This window comes from Natrix helvetica (assembly GCF_964273705.1).
Source record: "Natrix helvetica genome assembly, chromosome: 1".
NCBI classification, from domain to species: Eukaryota; Metazoa; Chordata; class Lepidosauria; order Squamata; family Natricidae; genus Natrix; species Natrix helvetica.
This window is the reverse complement of record NC_138548.1, coordinates 27,787,036-27,802,877: the sequence shown is the minus strand read 5'-3', so window position 1 is coordinate 27,802,877 and position 15,842 is coordinate 27,787,036. Positions and strand designations below refer to the sequence as shown.

At 39.6% G+C, this 15,842-nt stretch overlaps 1 protein-coding gene across 9 annotated transcripts in view; it reads right to left on the bottom strand.

Annotated features, from left to right (window-relative positions):
- Positions 1-449: 449 nt before the first annotated feature.
- FERMT2 (FERM domain containing kindlin 2) overlaps positions 450-15,842 on the bottom strand; it is an 85,409-nt gene continuing 70,016 nt past the window's right edge. For all 9 annotated transcript variants that reach the window (XM_081966198.1, XM_081966200.1, XM_081966194.1 and 6 more), the window contains exons 12-15: positions 15,522-15,743; positions 5,076-5,200; positions 4,045-4,186; positions 450-2,135 (exon numbers count right to left, since the gene is read on the bottom strand). In XM_081966198.1, the coding sequence (XP_081822324.1) occupies positions 1,962-2,135; positions 4,045-4,186; positions 5,076-5,200; positions 15,522-15,743 (663 nt within the window). In that variant the 3' untranslated portion in view covers positions 450-1,961. The remainder of the gene's footprint in view (positions 2,136-4,044; positions 4,187-5,075; positions 5,201-15,521; positions 15,744-15,842) is intronic.

The following is a 15,842-nucleotide window of genomic DNA, read 5'->3' as shown; positions in this document are numbered from 1 at the left end:
TAAAGAAAGGACTTCTTCACAAATGAATTTTATCAAGGTAAGCATTTCTGTCCTGAATCCAGACTGCTGCTGAGTATTCATGATGAACAAATGGTAATCCTGATTATCATTACCTAGTCAAATTGTTCCGCAGTGCAGCAAAATTGTCTCCCTGCTCCTACTTTACCTGTCTGAATGTGTGCCTGTGCCTCACAGTCTAACTCTCCCACTACTAATGAAATTCTGGAGGCTTCTAGATCTTTCTATAGAGAACATGCAGCCCTCCAACCCTAGCCTCAAATTCCTACCCTTCCCTGCATTAGGGCTATGCAGAGCACGAGTTAATATCTTTATAATGCCACATTCAATTCTAAATCCCACATGCTGCAATACATCAGCTGAATTCATATGAACAACGTGTTGGTGAATTTTTACTGGCTGCAACAAAAAACTGAAACAAAGACGAAATGTTAAATAAAAGATCCAACCTTTATTTAAAATACAATGCATTTGTACATATGTCTTGGACTACTGAAGACAACACTGATTTTATCCCTTGGTGTTGGGGGATCCCTGGGGGCTAACAATCTTCAAATGAGACACCCCTCTCCCCAGACTCAAGGCAACAAAGTAAATTGTTGTTAAGGGCTTTGTGGCACAGCTGTAACAAAATCAGAAACTTAACTTACATTAAAAATATACTGTAAGGCTAATATATTTGATACTATTGCGATTCCTCCTACTTTGGCTTGTGAGGCTAGCTTTAAAAGAAAAACCTGTACACATTTATAAAATTTGTGTTTTTCTTTTTACATTAGTTACACAAAACAAAACAAAAATTCTTATACTTCATAGACCTTTACTTCATATTGTTATGAAAAGATTTTGCATATCATCTTAGATAAAGAGTGGCTATGCTGGTGAATACTAAAGGTGTTTGTAATACAATATAGTGTTAAAAAATACAGAGGACAGGAAAGAGCAAAGGCATGGTTATCAAAGGGGAAAACAGATACATTTGGAACCAAATTTGCCAGTATTTGTCAAGGCCACTCAGGCTAGTTTTTACAAAAAACCTTCAGGCTCCTGTAACAGACCTGCTTATGTCTTAAGAATTCAAGTTGGTGCTTCCAGATGTCCTAGACACCAACTCCCAATATCCAAATCAGAACGCTTGGAATTCTGGGAATTGTGATACAGAACATCTGAGGAACAGCAATATGAGCAAGGCTAATGTAGTGTGAAAAAACATATGGGATAAAGGACACAGTCCACTATGATGCACAGGAGAGCCCAGGGACAAACCCCACTAAAATATATGGGGGAGAAGGGAAGAGGGAGGGGAGAGGGAGGGAGAGAGAGAGAGTGTGTGTGGGGAGGGAGAGAGGAAAGAGAGAGAGAAGGAAGGAAGGAAGAACAGAAGAAAGAAAGAAAGAAAGAAAGAAAGAAAGAAAGAAAGAAAGAAAGAAAGAAAGAAAGAAAGAAAGAAAGAACGAACCTTCCTGGATTGCACTCCAAAAATTCTACCTTAAACATAGGAAGGAAGAACACATAATTACAATATATATAAAACCTCATAAAACATGCATTAAACATGATAAATACACTTCATATAGATTAGGCCCTGGGTATCTAAATAGTTAAATGGCTTTAGAGTTTTAATTTTATTTTAAAAACGATTTGGTTAGCTTACATTTGTCAGAAATTAACCTGATCAGCCCCTCATTTTGCTGAGAGGGGAAAAGAGGCACAAACTTAGGCATGGTACGAGCTGTGTTTTGGTTTTGCATAGCAGATTAACGGAAGCGCTGTTTAGCGCAAGTAAAAATGTATCTGCTAATGCAAGTTTCCATATTAAAAATAAGAAAAGATACACTTCAAGCTTAATTTGATTAAGCAGCATATTTCCAAGAACAGCTTTTGAGTTAAATATTAATATCACCATTTAGTTTATGTCAGTAGAACAGGCAGTCTCATCCAACTCACACCCAGCCACTGGTGAGCTTGTAAAACATCTCTTCATCTAAGCTTTCATTCTGATCTTTTGCACGTGTCGACAGGAAAATGTAGCCACCAATGAACTCATGCACCACTTTGCAATCCACTTCGGTGCAGATGAAAGATACTCGGACTTCATCTGCAAATTCTACAGTCACCTAGAAGTACAAGAAATCCAGCCAGTGATTTATAAAGCTTCAATACTTTCACTAAGCTTACATGGATATAAGAATAAATATACTGCAATAAATATAAACCCGGAGCAGCTTCTGTCCTTGCCCAACCTGAAGAAACCGAGGAGACTTGGTGTGTGGAACTATCAACGTTTGCAAAGACATTTGAACTGCGAAATTATAGTTAATTCATGAATTCATGTCCATCGTATATAGATCAGATGATGGCACTGAACGACGAATGAAAGTTGGTGCTAACAAAGCCTACCCAGTTTGAATGGCTTGGCAAATTGTGGTGTGAATTCTGCCTAAGAAGGTTCATGTCCACAGGAGATTGAGATGTAAAGCCAAAAAAGGGACCTTATTGTTTTTTGATGACTAGAGCGATTTAATCGCAGGGGAAACTGCAGTCAGTGTAACCTAGCAATCAAAAAGGAAATCCTTGCTTTGAAGCTGACTTTTAAGTCAGTTCTTTCAGGCTACTGTTTACAACATTAATGATGTTAGATTAGTAAGAAATGCTAAATACCATTGTGTTATTATAGCCCAGGGGCTGGATCCGGCCCATGGGGTGCTTAGATCCGGCCCACAGGGCCACCCTGGAAACAGCCTGTGATGCGTCTGCTAGCGAAAATGAAGCTTGGGAGAGCCGTGTGCGTTTTTGCTGGCAGAGGGTTGCAGGAGGCCGTCACAGCCGAAAACGGGACTTGGGAGCTGTTTTCTCTAGCAGAGTGCTTGGGCTGCCACAAGCACCCCCAACACGAGTGACGTTGAGCTCGCCATGCCCACCCTGGCCACACCTTCTTTGACTCCTGCATTCGACAACCCTGATGCGGCCCTTAATGAAATCGAGTTTGACCCCCCTGTTATAGCTGAAGGTAGCCTCCTGGATTCCACAGGTTACTGTAAATTATAGGATCAGGCCAGTGGTGGGTTAAAGGCAGTACACCCTGGTACGGGCATACTGGAGCCTGCCCGGAGCATTGGATACCATTCCGCTAGGGTGCTCTAGAGGGCCCAACTGAGCTCCTTACCGGTCTTTTAAGTCTTTGGTGCTTCTGTGCATGCCTCGTACAGTGCCTGTGCGACTCTGCTGAGCAGCTGGGGTGTTGTGGAGGCTTGTGGAGGCGCTAAGACACATGTGCACGCTGTGTGTGTGTGTGCTGCACCCGTCCTTTGGATGCCGCCGGGCCCGTTCCAACCATTCCGATTGGAATGGGATCCGGAACCCACCACTGGGTCAGACTGATTTCTCTGAGAGCCAATTCCTCTGACTATATATTTTCTTATGATTACCAAGCTAGAAGGATTTTGAGCAGCTTTCTATTTCATTAGTCAGATTTCTTATCAAGGGAACACCACATCCTTCAACAAGACACAAACTGATTAAATGGTCAGATCATCAGTTAGTAAGTGCTGTTTCTACAGGTCACATGAATTCTTTTATCTACCAAGTTTTGGATTTCCAAAATGTTATCTAAGAGTGTGATACAAGAAGGTCTTTCTTTACTGAGAACAACACTGCTTTTTGTGAGTTGAGAAAGATCGGGATGTTATGCTCTTCTTCCCATTTCTTTCTTCATAACAAAACAAAGCCCCACAGTCAGCTTCACAATTAAGAGGGACTACTAATAGATAAGAGGTTGTTTTGGCTTTTTTTTTAAAAAAAGAAAGAAAGAAAAAAGAAAGGAAGGAAAGAATAAAAGAAAGAAAGGGAAAGAAGGAAGATTAAAAAGAGAACAATAACCAAGAAATAAAAGTAAAGATGCTACCAAAACCTGAAGGCAAAAATACTATCTCATACCTTAAACAACCTACACCGAAAATGTCAGTGAACCGAAATATCTCAGATTTCAGCAGCCCCAGAAAACTTTGTGGGAAAGTCCTTGCTTACCATTTTGATTTCCCAGTTCACATTCCACTGTTTCATATTGCTGAACCGCCATGTCTTGATGGCATCACTGGTGCTGGCATCCATCCGTATCAGCCGGTTGTAGGCAATTCCAATAAGTTCTTCCTTCTTCCCACCTTGGAACCTGCATTTTTTGCACGTTACAAGGAACATCTTCAGCAATGTTTTACTCAAGTCCCCCAATGATAAGGCATTCAAGAACAATTGGTCTTCTAAGACACTGTTTCCTTGTGTGTGCATTCACATGGCCTTGAGTGACTGTAACAGGAATAAGTCTTAAGCAAGCTTTTGGCTTCTGCACAACTAGTTCTACCTTGCTTCTGCATTAATGATGACTTATCAGTCAGCCTCATACAGAGATATTAAGGAATCCTTGCTTTGTTGTATGTCAAACCAAGGTTTTTGTTTTTTAATATATTCTCTGTCAGGCCAAGATGTAACAAGTAATCTCCTGTACGGTTAGACACTTGGGGAATTTTTAAACCTTTGAATTTAGATATACAAGCTGTCTCAGAAAACCATCTTTGCATTTGAAAATTGGCTCTCTGTAAGATGACTCAGATCATGTACTATATTACTTTTTATTTTAGTCATTCTTATAATAAACCATTTATGAATTATTTTTAGTTTTTTTAAGAAGATCAAAAGTAACATTTCCCCCTCCATTCAAATTGGAGTAGTAAAGCGTCCTTTACTTGCTGTGCAAAATTCAATACCGGTGCACCAGTAATGGTTTCCTCTTATCTTTGCTACTGGTTCAGAACTGGGAGTGTGTGTCCGCGTTTGCTTCGCGCAATGTGTTTGTGATGACGTCTGGGGTGGGTGGGTGGAGCCTGCCGCCGCTACCAGTTCACCCAAACCAGGGTAAACCAGCAGAATGCCACCTCTGCTGCGCACCCAATTCAATACTTGGGCTAGCTGTCATGACCCAAGAAATCTCAGCCTTTAGTAACTGCCCACACACAAACATTGACACATGGAATTTTTGACTGGACATTTATGGAGTCACAGACCTTGCAATAAAGTGTGTAATGCCGAACTCTGGTAAGGACTGCCAAGCTTGAATAAACCTCATTTTGGCTTCAATGAGGCTCATCTGAGCGACATTCTGATGGGCCTCTAAGATCCGGGCAGTGATCTGTAAGGGTGACACAGAAATACTTGAGGCAACTGATCTGAATTCCAGGCACAATTTATAAAGGATGGGAAGGGAGGCAGAATGAAGGGAGAGCAGCACCAAGAGGGAGACCAAAAATGAGGGAGAAAGAAGAGGTGATTCAATACTATTCAGTCCCCCTACTCCACTAACTTTAACCTGTGAAACACCTTTTCTGTCTTCTGTTAACTGTCAGTTTAAGACTAACGGGAGAACATTTTCTTCTATATTTGCATTTCTTAAAACTGGGATTTTCAGGGGAACTGCTGTAACAACGATATATCACGTGAAATGGGAGGAAGAGGTTTCATGGGATGGAGAACTATCTGGGATGATGCAACTTCAGCTTCTCTTCCTTCTAATGGAGAATTGGCCTTAATGTACAAAAGATACTAGAGTAAACTACAAAGACCAGCTATTTTGCAGAATTAGAACTACAAAAATGGTATGGTAATTTAAAAGATAGTGTATTCCCTACAGCAAGCACAACCACACCTTTTTTTATAACAAGTGTGGCAAGAATTTGGCTTCCTGAATGTTATTTAAAATATCAGGAAAACAAATTATTTTCTCCTCACTTGAATCCAGAAGAAATAACTGGGTGCATGTGTGTTTCTAGTTTCAAACAGGAACCTTGGGCAAATGTACTCAGTAGGCTGTTCCCTCTCTTTTTCCCTATAACTGTGTTTGCATCATACTCTGAATCACAAATAGCCAAAGATATTGTAATCTAGCATGTGGTTAATCATGCAAACCAAGAAAATTAGACGCCAGGCAACTCATGATCATACGTTCATCGAAAATGCAGCATATGCCAGCACAGTCTTTGACTCTTCCTCCTGCCCACTCCTTTTTATCCTTTCTGCCCTAATCCATAAAAAGCCAACTATCTAAATTCCAGCTCCCAAACAAATGCATTTGAAGAAAATGTCTGTTCTGATAGATGGATAAATGGGTCGCTGGGTATGCACAGGAAGGGGAAAAAAATCCCATTTTCATCCTCATTCTACTCTTCATTCATTCAAAAGGGTATTAATAATGCACTGAACAAGTTTGTACTCACTTACAAAAAAAGAGCAACCACTTTCTAACAAGTGAAGTATAACCTGGCAAAGAATCTTCCTTTCCAGCAATAATTATTACAGAGGTTGGATGTGGATTCTTTGCTCAAAACTGGGCTTTCCGCTCTGAGAAAGTTGAAGTTTGCTCATTGTCTGCCTCCTGCCTTCTTGGATCCAAGTAGGAAAAGGTTGTCTTCATCTTCTCTAATTACAGCTCTTCCTCTTCTAACTTTCTCCTGCCATCTGCATCTCTGGTTGCCATAAAGCGAGATATTGATGGGCATGCATTGACCAGATGATAATCTATGATGGCTGCACAGGTTTGATTCCTAACCTCAAAATGTTAATTTTTCTTTTCCTCTGTGATGATTTTTATCATTTTTTTTAAAAAAAAAGTCTATAAATGGATTGTTTATTTCTCATTGATTCCATCCCCTGGGCCAAGACTTTAAAGTTTAATGTAGATTAAAAATGGTAAAAGCACAGAAGAAACCATGGGAGATACCATATCTTTAGGAGTATAAGATGCTCCAAAGTATAAGAGGCACCTAGCTTTGGGGGAGGAAATGGGGAAAAAAAATCTGCCTCTGCCTCCCAGCAATTTGCCTCCTTGCAGCAAACAGCCCGTTTCAGATACAGCACAGCCTAGTTAGCACAAGCAGCTGATTGTCGGGAGGCCCAACGATCAGCTGTTTCATACTGCAACGATTGCCATAACCTATTGCTGCCTCTGCGCGTCCCATTTTCAGCTTTCGTATGCCCCATTTTCAGCCTCCATGCACCCCATTTTCCGCCTGTTCCAGGTGGCGGGGATCAGAATGGGCAGAAAATGGGGTGCATGAAGATTGAAAACGGGGTGTGCAGAGGCCAAAAATGGGATGCAGAGGCTAAAAATGGAGTGCATTGAGGCAGCAATAGGCAATGGCAATCCCTGCAGCCTGAAACAACTGATGGTTGGGAGCCCGGTACAATCAGCTGCTTGTGCTAATCAAGCTGTGCTGATGCTGAAACAGGCTGTTTGCTGCAAGGACAGGCTTTTCGCTGTTTGCTGCAAGGAGGCAAATTGCTGGCAGGCAGAGGCCAAAGGGTGGTGGCCGGTGGGTGGGTGGGGCTAAATTTGGTGTATAAGACACACCTAATTTTTTACCCTCTTTTAGAGGGGTAAAAGTACATCTTATACTCTGAAAAATACGGTATATAAGCAACGTATGGAGAAATAAAAATGGCTGCAAATTAGTTAGCTCCTTTTAGGTCTTCTAAACTCAAACCGATTGCAGCAAAACTGTGTTTTTCACTGAACTGCTCAGCTAAAATATAAAAATAAGTGACTCCTTTACATCAGTCTAAAATTCTATTTAGCTGAGCATCCTGTTCTCAGCAGCAACCAATCAGATTAGTGTAAACGATTCACATAAGAAAGATATGACAGCCATGAACCTGTTCTCCACCAGTTCTTATTTAGAATTTTGCTACCTCTGAATTGAGCAGAATTTGTTTGGCAGATAGCACTTATATATAATTAATACTTTTATGTCCATTATCACATCTTGCGCTAGGATTTCTATAATATAATATTCTATAATATTATTGCATTATTATTCTATAATAATGCAATATGTGAAGAAATTTATGCCAGGGGGCAGAAAGAAGTTGAGACAAGAAGGCAACAAAAGAAAAGGTGCATCACATAAAAAAAAATAGCAGACTTCTGTCCCAGAAGAAAGGATTAGTAGACATTGTTGAATGAAACCAGATAATTCCATTATGTCTTATTTACAACATTATGGCCCAAAGTTACTCCAAAATACTTATTGCTCAAGATATACTTTGTCTCTTGATAAGCATCTCTACAAGGTTAGATTAATAAAACAGCAAAGTCTTCATGCTTGTTTATTTTAGGTTTACTGTCACTTACCAAATCTCTTATATAGCCTGGCTGCAGAGGACAAATGCGAAGAAAAGAAAAGAAAGCAGAGAAGAAGAAAAAAAGCAATCAGAAAAATGGCATTAAAGCAAAGGAAGGAAAATGTGCAAATTATCAACAGTGAAACCAGTTTATTTTAAAAAAATCTTTCATGGGGAGAAAAAGTAGCAAGAAATGAATATGAAAATGGAAAAACATGTGGGGGGAGGGGGAAGCAAAAAGAAGCATAGCAAGATGCTAATTCCAGGTATGCTTCCCTAACTCAATTCCTCCAAACCAACGTTTCTCAACCTTGACTACTTGAAGATGGATGGCATTAGGGAATTCTGTGAGTTGAAGCCCACCCAATATTCAAAAGCCCAAGCTTGAGAAATGGTGCTCCGGACAATTTAGACTGCATTTCTCATCATTTCCATCCAGCATGACTAAAATGGTTCTTGATGGTAAGAAATCAAAATGCCATGAAGTTGGGGAAGCTGCCCTAGAATATCTGAAAGCAATTTGGGTCTCTCTCCATGAAAAGTGACAGCCCCTTAGTGATTATCCTGGTTAACTTTATAGTTCAAATGGAAATACAACAATAAGCTAGTATGGACCACCCTTCTTAGTCAGAAGAAAATACATTTCAGTTGAATTATCGACTATTTCCTGATTAATATAACACACATTCCTGGATGAACCAAAATTCAGACAAAAAAATATTCCACAATCAAAGTACAACCTCTAAGCATTTCCAGAGACTAGCCATGTGGGTCGGTTGCCTGTTAACAATTATATAAGGCATCAAGTGCAATATAATGATGGTACCATGCCAAAAAAAAAGAGGGAGGGAGAATAACAAAAGTTATGAAGAGACACACTTTGTTATGGACAATAACCTCGAAATGGATTGAAAGTGGGAAATCAGAGCAAAATTGAATGCAAAGAATTATGTTATAGCTTATATTTATATAAGAATCATATTTGTTGCAGGTAGTTCTTGACTTACAAACATTTGTTTAGTGACCATTTGAAGTTACAACAGCACTGAAAAAGTTATGACCGTTTTCTACGCAACTGTTGTAGCATAAAATTCAAAATTCGGCTGCCTATCAACAGGCATGTATTTAGGATAATTGCACTGTCCCAGGCTCATGTGATAACATTTCCCAGCCGGCTTCTGACAAGCAAAGTCAATGGGGGAAACCAGAGTTCCTTAATGATCATGTGCCGTGTTTTACAGAGTAGAAGACGCACCTTTTTCCTCCCCAAAAGAGGGTGAGAATCTGGGTGTGTCTTATACACCGAATACAGCATTTTTGGCCTCCTGAAACCCCACCCCCGTGCATCCCGTTTTTTGCAAAAATGGGCATGCAGAGGGTTTGGAAGACCTGCGAAGTGCTCTTGGGGGCTGGGGAGGACAAAAACGAGCAAAAAACGGGCTGTTTTTTGCTCATTTTTGCCCCTCCCCGTCCCCAGGAGCACTCTACAAGCCTCCCAAAGCCTATGCATGCCCTGCTTTTTTTTTTTGTTTTGCAAAACATGGGGCCATTTTTTGCTCATTTTTGCCCCCCCCCCTCCAGTCATCAGAAGCACTTTACAGGCCTCTCAAATTCTCTGCATGCCCCGTTTTTCACAAAAAAATGGAACATGCAGAGGGTTTGGGAGGCCTGCAAAGTGCTCCTGGGGGCCAGGGAGGGCAAAAACTTCTTTTTTTTAAATTTACCTCTTCAAAATCTTGGTGTGTCTTATACTCCTGTGCATCTTATAAGCTGAAGAATACAGTTAATTCACTTTAAAAACTGCAGTGATTCACTTAACAGCTGTGGCGAGAAAGGTGACTCAATGGGGCAAAACTCACTTAGCAACAAAAATTTTGGGGTCCATTGTGTGTCATGGATTGAGGATTGCCTGCATTCAAATTATAGTAGAAACAGTAGAGAAGTTTCTTGGCTCATAATTGTCACGACGTTAAAAAGTTTGCTAAACATGAACTGACTGAACTGACACTGAAGAGTTAAACTGAGAAAGAGTTATTGCGCAGGTCATAAAAGTTCTTATCTGACAATGATTTATTGCGCATGTCTTCACACATTCCAGAGAAGGAGAGAGAAAGAGAAAGCTACTGCTGAACTTTTGTCCGGCTGCCAAGCTGGCAGACGGAACATTTATTATCAAAATGTAACAATTAGTCAGTTTTGTTTTATTTACTTTTATTATTTTCGTATTAAAGTTTATTAATTAGAATATGCTTCTCAAGACTTTTATTCTTTTCTTCACATCTTAATGCATATGCTGTTGGGAATCAGCCCGATCCATAGACCTCATTTTCTTCAGGGTGATTTTCCCCCTGACAATAATAGGCCAGAGCACATTAAAAAAGGCTTATCTTTTATTAGTCCGTATGTTTTTACATCAGTGGACTGCTAGTCAGGAAGCAGCAACATCGTCTCTGAACGTTGCCTGCATTCTACAAATTCCACAAAAGCAGATTTCCTTCATACCATCACACTGCCTCCCCATGCCTTGTGCATGTGCGGGAATAATAGTGCCTTGGCACAATCCCCTAGGCTTTCTTAAAGGAGGTAAATAAACACTTAATATTAAATATCCACGCATGTGCACGCACACACACACAATTCGGATTGGTCCTTGCAGGGACCTATAAAAATCAGTAAAACCATTTGGTAAGAAATGAAATTTATTGTATTCAAGACAATATTGTTAGTAATATTGTATTCAAGACAACAACATAAATATTTTCAAGAGATTATTAGAAACTGAGCTGAATTAAACCCAGTCCACTTATTCCACTAGGTTTTTGCTTTAACACCTAAATCTGTAACATTTAATTACATTTTTACTTTTGGCCAGATGGTTCCATTTCTTTTTTTAAAATTCAAGTACTGTATCGCATACTGATATGAGAATTTCATGTCATAAATAAAACATATAATTGTTCTTAAAATAACTTCAGTCAGCAAGTTAGCGAATTAGATCATAAAGAAGTCTGAGGGAAAAATAATCCCAAGGACAACTATTCATTTTATTCTTCAAATATTTGATCCGAGATCAAAGTTCACATTTGACACAACCTTTTCAGGTTGCCTGAAAGCGCAGAAGTCCTGCCCGTTCTCCAAATCTCTTACAAGATTGTCAAATCTTATAGCTGAAGATACTTGCATAATATCAGGATGAGACTCACATGATTTTGGCATTTAACGATGCTTAATGCCCCGAAGCAAATGGGCAATTCAAAAATGTGAAAATTAAATAAAGTAGTGGACCGGACACCCTGCTACTGAATTGTGATACAAGCAAATCTTCTCACAATGAGTTATTCCATAAGTAGGAAACAAGCTGGAGAAGAAGGATTCCTTAAGACTTTGTCAACAAATTTGTATTTGGAAGAGCAGAGGAAAAAACTGTAGTCCAGTATATTGCCTTTTATCACTGATTTTTCATTGAGTAGTTTGATTCCCCTCCTCCGCAAACATTGATTTTTACCAATTCGATAAAGTATAATTCTCATACCTGGAACAGATATGAATATTTCAGAGCAGGAAAGTCACCTGGCGCATGACAGTTTTGCCCTTCATGTTAAAGAACCCCGAAGGACTGTCTTGTACAGTGTATGGAATTGTTTTGTGAATCAGCTTGAACCAAAAAAGAAGGGCTGTTGTGAGGATTAGAACAGAATTGGCTGGCTGGGGAATTCTGGGAGTTGAAGTCCACAAGTCTTAAAGTTCCCAAGTTTGGACACCCCTGACTTAACGCCATCTGGAGAATTCTGGGAATTGAAGTTCATATATCTTAAAGTTGCTGAGCTTTAGAACCACTCTTCTAACCCATTCTGTGTTTCTGTTAAGATTGAAAATTCAGCCAAATTAATTAGCTTGATTTTAATTTATGTCTATGAGTTACTAGGAAATGTATTAAACGGCAAAGCAAATTTTTTTTTCTAAATATACGGTGTTAATTAAAACTTAAGTCTGGGGAAGGCTCAGATGAGGGCTCTGCGTCGGAGGCAGAGAGGGGGCCAAGGCCATGGCATAGGGCCTAGTTACCTGCGGGATCGCATCCTCCTACACACATCCCTGCGGCCAATTCGCTCTCACAGGGAGGGGCTTCTCCTGGTGCCATCCATTAGGCAATGCCAACGGGCGACACCAAGGAGTAGGGCCTTCTCTGTGATGGGCCCAACCCTCTGGAATGACCTCCCCCCCGACATTAGAACCACCACTGACTTCCGCTCCTTCCGGCAGAAACTGAAGACACACCTGTTCCGACTGGCTGGCCTGGCATAATTTTTAACGTCTACCTCCTGGCATATATATTTCCTACTGGTTTTCTAGGGGATTTAATTTTATAGGACACTGGGGTTTTAAATTCTGCATATTTTAAATTATTTACTTAGCAATTACAGTTCTGTCTATTTTTATCCTCCTCTTATTTATGTATTTATCCATTTAATAATTTTAAGTGTTTACATTTTATAGTTATTTATGATGTTTTTGATATGGACTGTACACCGCCCCGAGTCCCTTTTGGGAGAGGGGGCGGTCTAGAAGTGCTAATTAAATTAAATTAAATTAAAAATTAAAAAAAAAAAATCTGGTAGTGGATGTGCTGCCTCCGGAGTCTGACATCAGTGAGGCAGAAGAACAGTGGGAGCCTGTTCCCAGTGTGGGCATGCACAAAGCTGCCAGAAGGCAAGAACAGTTAAGACAAAAGGGGCGAAAAGGGAGTAAGGCTTGGAGATGATTGGCCCCTCCCATAAGACATAAAAGAAGAGCAAAGGGATGTGAGCCTTTCCAGGAAGCAACTTGGTTGGTTCAAACTCTGAAGCCCCGTTTCACTCTGTGCTCCATTTGGCCTTGCAAAAGTAATTGGCAATTAGGTCTCTGGCAGCGTTTCAAGGGAGATAAAGGTGGGTTCTTATCAGCATTGCCCCGAAAGACTGGCAGACATCTGTCAAACTCTTTACAGACTGTTTGTGAATCATTATGGGCTGTGAATGAACATAATTCACAGCCCTTTAAATAAAAAGAGGGTTTGGGGGACTAATTGTGTTATTTATGCTTTCTCAGGAAGCCTAGGTCAGAAAAGACGTAAGCAATGGGTCCATGACCAGAAGGTAATTAAAAACCAACAAAATACCAGACTGAAGGTGCAACCAGGGTCCTACCGCTGACTTGATCCTATTCACACCACAGTAGGAAAATCAATGTAAATAGTGTCTGAATTCACAGTAACCCATAAAGGATTCTTATCCCAATAGGATTATAAAAACTCTAAAACAGCAAGGAAATAATCAATAATCACTGTATAATGGTGGTAATGTGAGCTCATAGCTCAAAACTCTGAAGCAAGATATCATTTTACAATACAATACAATAGCAGAGTTGGAAGGGACCTTGGAGGTCTTCTAGTCCAACCCCCTGCCTAGGCAGGAAACCCTATACCGTTTCAGGCAAATGGCTATCCAACATCTTCTTAAAGACTTCCAGTGTTGGGGCATTCACAACTTCTGGAGGCAAGCTGTTCCACTGATTAATTGTTCTAACTGTCAGGAAGTTTCTCCTCAGTTCTAAGTTGCTTCTCTCCTTGATTAGTTTCCACCCATTGCTTCTTGTTCTACACTCGGGTGCCCTGGAGAATAGTTTGACTCCCTCTTCTTTGTGGCAACCCCTGAGATATTGGAACACTGCTATCATGTCTCTCCTAGTCCTTCTTTCTATTAAACTAGACATATTTTAGGGGCTTTTTAATTTACTGTATTTGTTTTTAGGGGTTTGAATTTATTTTATATCTGCTTTGTACAGTTCTTTTAACTACATTTTAACCTCCTCCATGTCAATTGTCAACTGTACATATTTAATTTAATTTTATTGTAGCCTGTTATATTTTGTATGAACTGTACACCACCCCGAGTCCCTTGCGGGAGAGGGGGCGGTCTAGAAGCATTAAATATTATTATTATTATTATTATTATTATTATTATTATTATTATTATTATTATTATTATTATTATTATTATTATATCCAGTTCCTGCAACCGTTCTTCATATGTTTTAGTCTCCAGTCCCCTAATCATCTTTGTTGCTCTTCTCTGCACTCTTTCTAGAATCTCCACATCATTTTTAAAATTGTGGCGACCAGAACTGAATGCAGTATTCCAAGTGTGGCCTTACCAAGGCATTATAAAGTGGTATTAACACTTCACATGATCTTGATTCTATCCCTCTGCTGATGCAGCCTAGAACTGTGTTGGCTTTTTTGGCAGCTGCTGCACACTGCTGGCTCATATTTAAATGGTTGTCCACTAGGACTCCAAGATCCCTTTCACAGTTACTACTACTGAGTAAGGTATCACCTATACTGTACCTGTGCATTCCATTTTTGTTGCCTAAATGTAGAACCTTACTCTTTTCACCATTGAATTTCATTTTATTAGATAGTGCCCAATGTTCAAGTTTGTCAAGATTTTGATAGCATTCATTTCATTCTTTTAATATATTTACTAGCCGTTTATTAAGGCCATGCTCTTTTCAAAGGACTTACCATATGAAAACAACACAAAGTAGTTTCAGAAATTAAAAATGCACCTTAAAAAAAAAAAAACCAACCATAATTAAAGTTTTAAGGATACAAAAGCAAAGACCAGAATTGTCTTTCTACCAAAAGGAAAAACTAACAATTTTTTTTAAAAAAAGTCCTCTTCGAAGTATCCTGAAATGGAGAAATCCTCTTAGATATGGTTCAGTTCTGGAACACTCAATAATTAAGTCAATAAACACATCTTCATAATGTGACCGGAAAGCACTAATGATGCACAAATCCTTAACATAATTTGTGGCAAAATTCAAAGACGAAAACCAGTACTTTCAATTGAACTCAAAAATGTACCGATAGCCAGTATAGCTAGTACAAATTAGTATAATGTTCCAGAAAAAAAAAGTAAGATGTCACGTTCCATAACAAAAGAAGATTTCAAGCTATGTCCAAAGGTATCCGAACCAGATTGTGCTATAATAGTCAGGAAGACTAGGCTGTGCATAACCTCTGGATGGATCTGTAGTCCCTAGCTGAAATACAAACCAAAAGGCACCCTTGACTACTGATGCCACCTTGTATTTCCAGAGACAATAGTGAGACTAGAAAGATTCAGATGCGAAGGATCTGAACCTTCAAAGCGAGTGCAAAATTCTTTTCAATACCTAGGCTTTTCTTTATCTGCTTGAGACTTGTTCTCCCCATTCATCCACAAGGCCTCTGTGTACCTGCACATTCACTTTTCATATGAAAGGTACAGTAAAATGTAATTCCAAATGTGTACCTGCTTGTTCTTATACTTCTTCAGGTATCTTGGAGAAACCAAGCATTCTGGATTAATGTCTGTTGTGATCTGCTCAGTAATTATCTGTGGATCTGGGTTCAGATGCTGCATTTTCAGAAAAGACAAAATGTTCTGGACTTCCAGATTATATGAACTGTCTGCCATGGTTTTACCCTTGGAGGCTAGCCGACACGCTGCCATCCAATGTGCATATTGTTTTTCCTGCAGCGTAAAAGAGAAAGAAGCATCTGTTAGGATGGATTGTTTGGCATATTTATTGTGTCTCTAAGGATACTGGAAAACTCCAGTCCCAAACATATT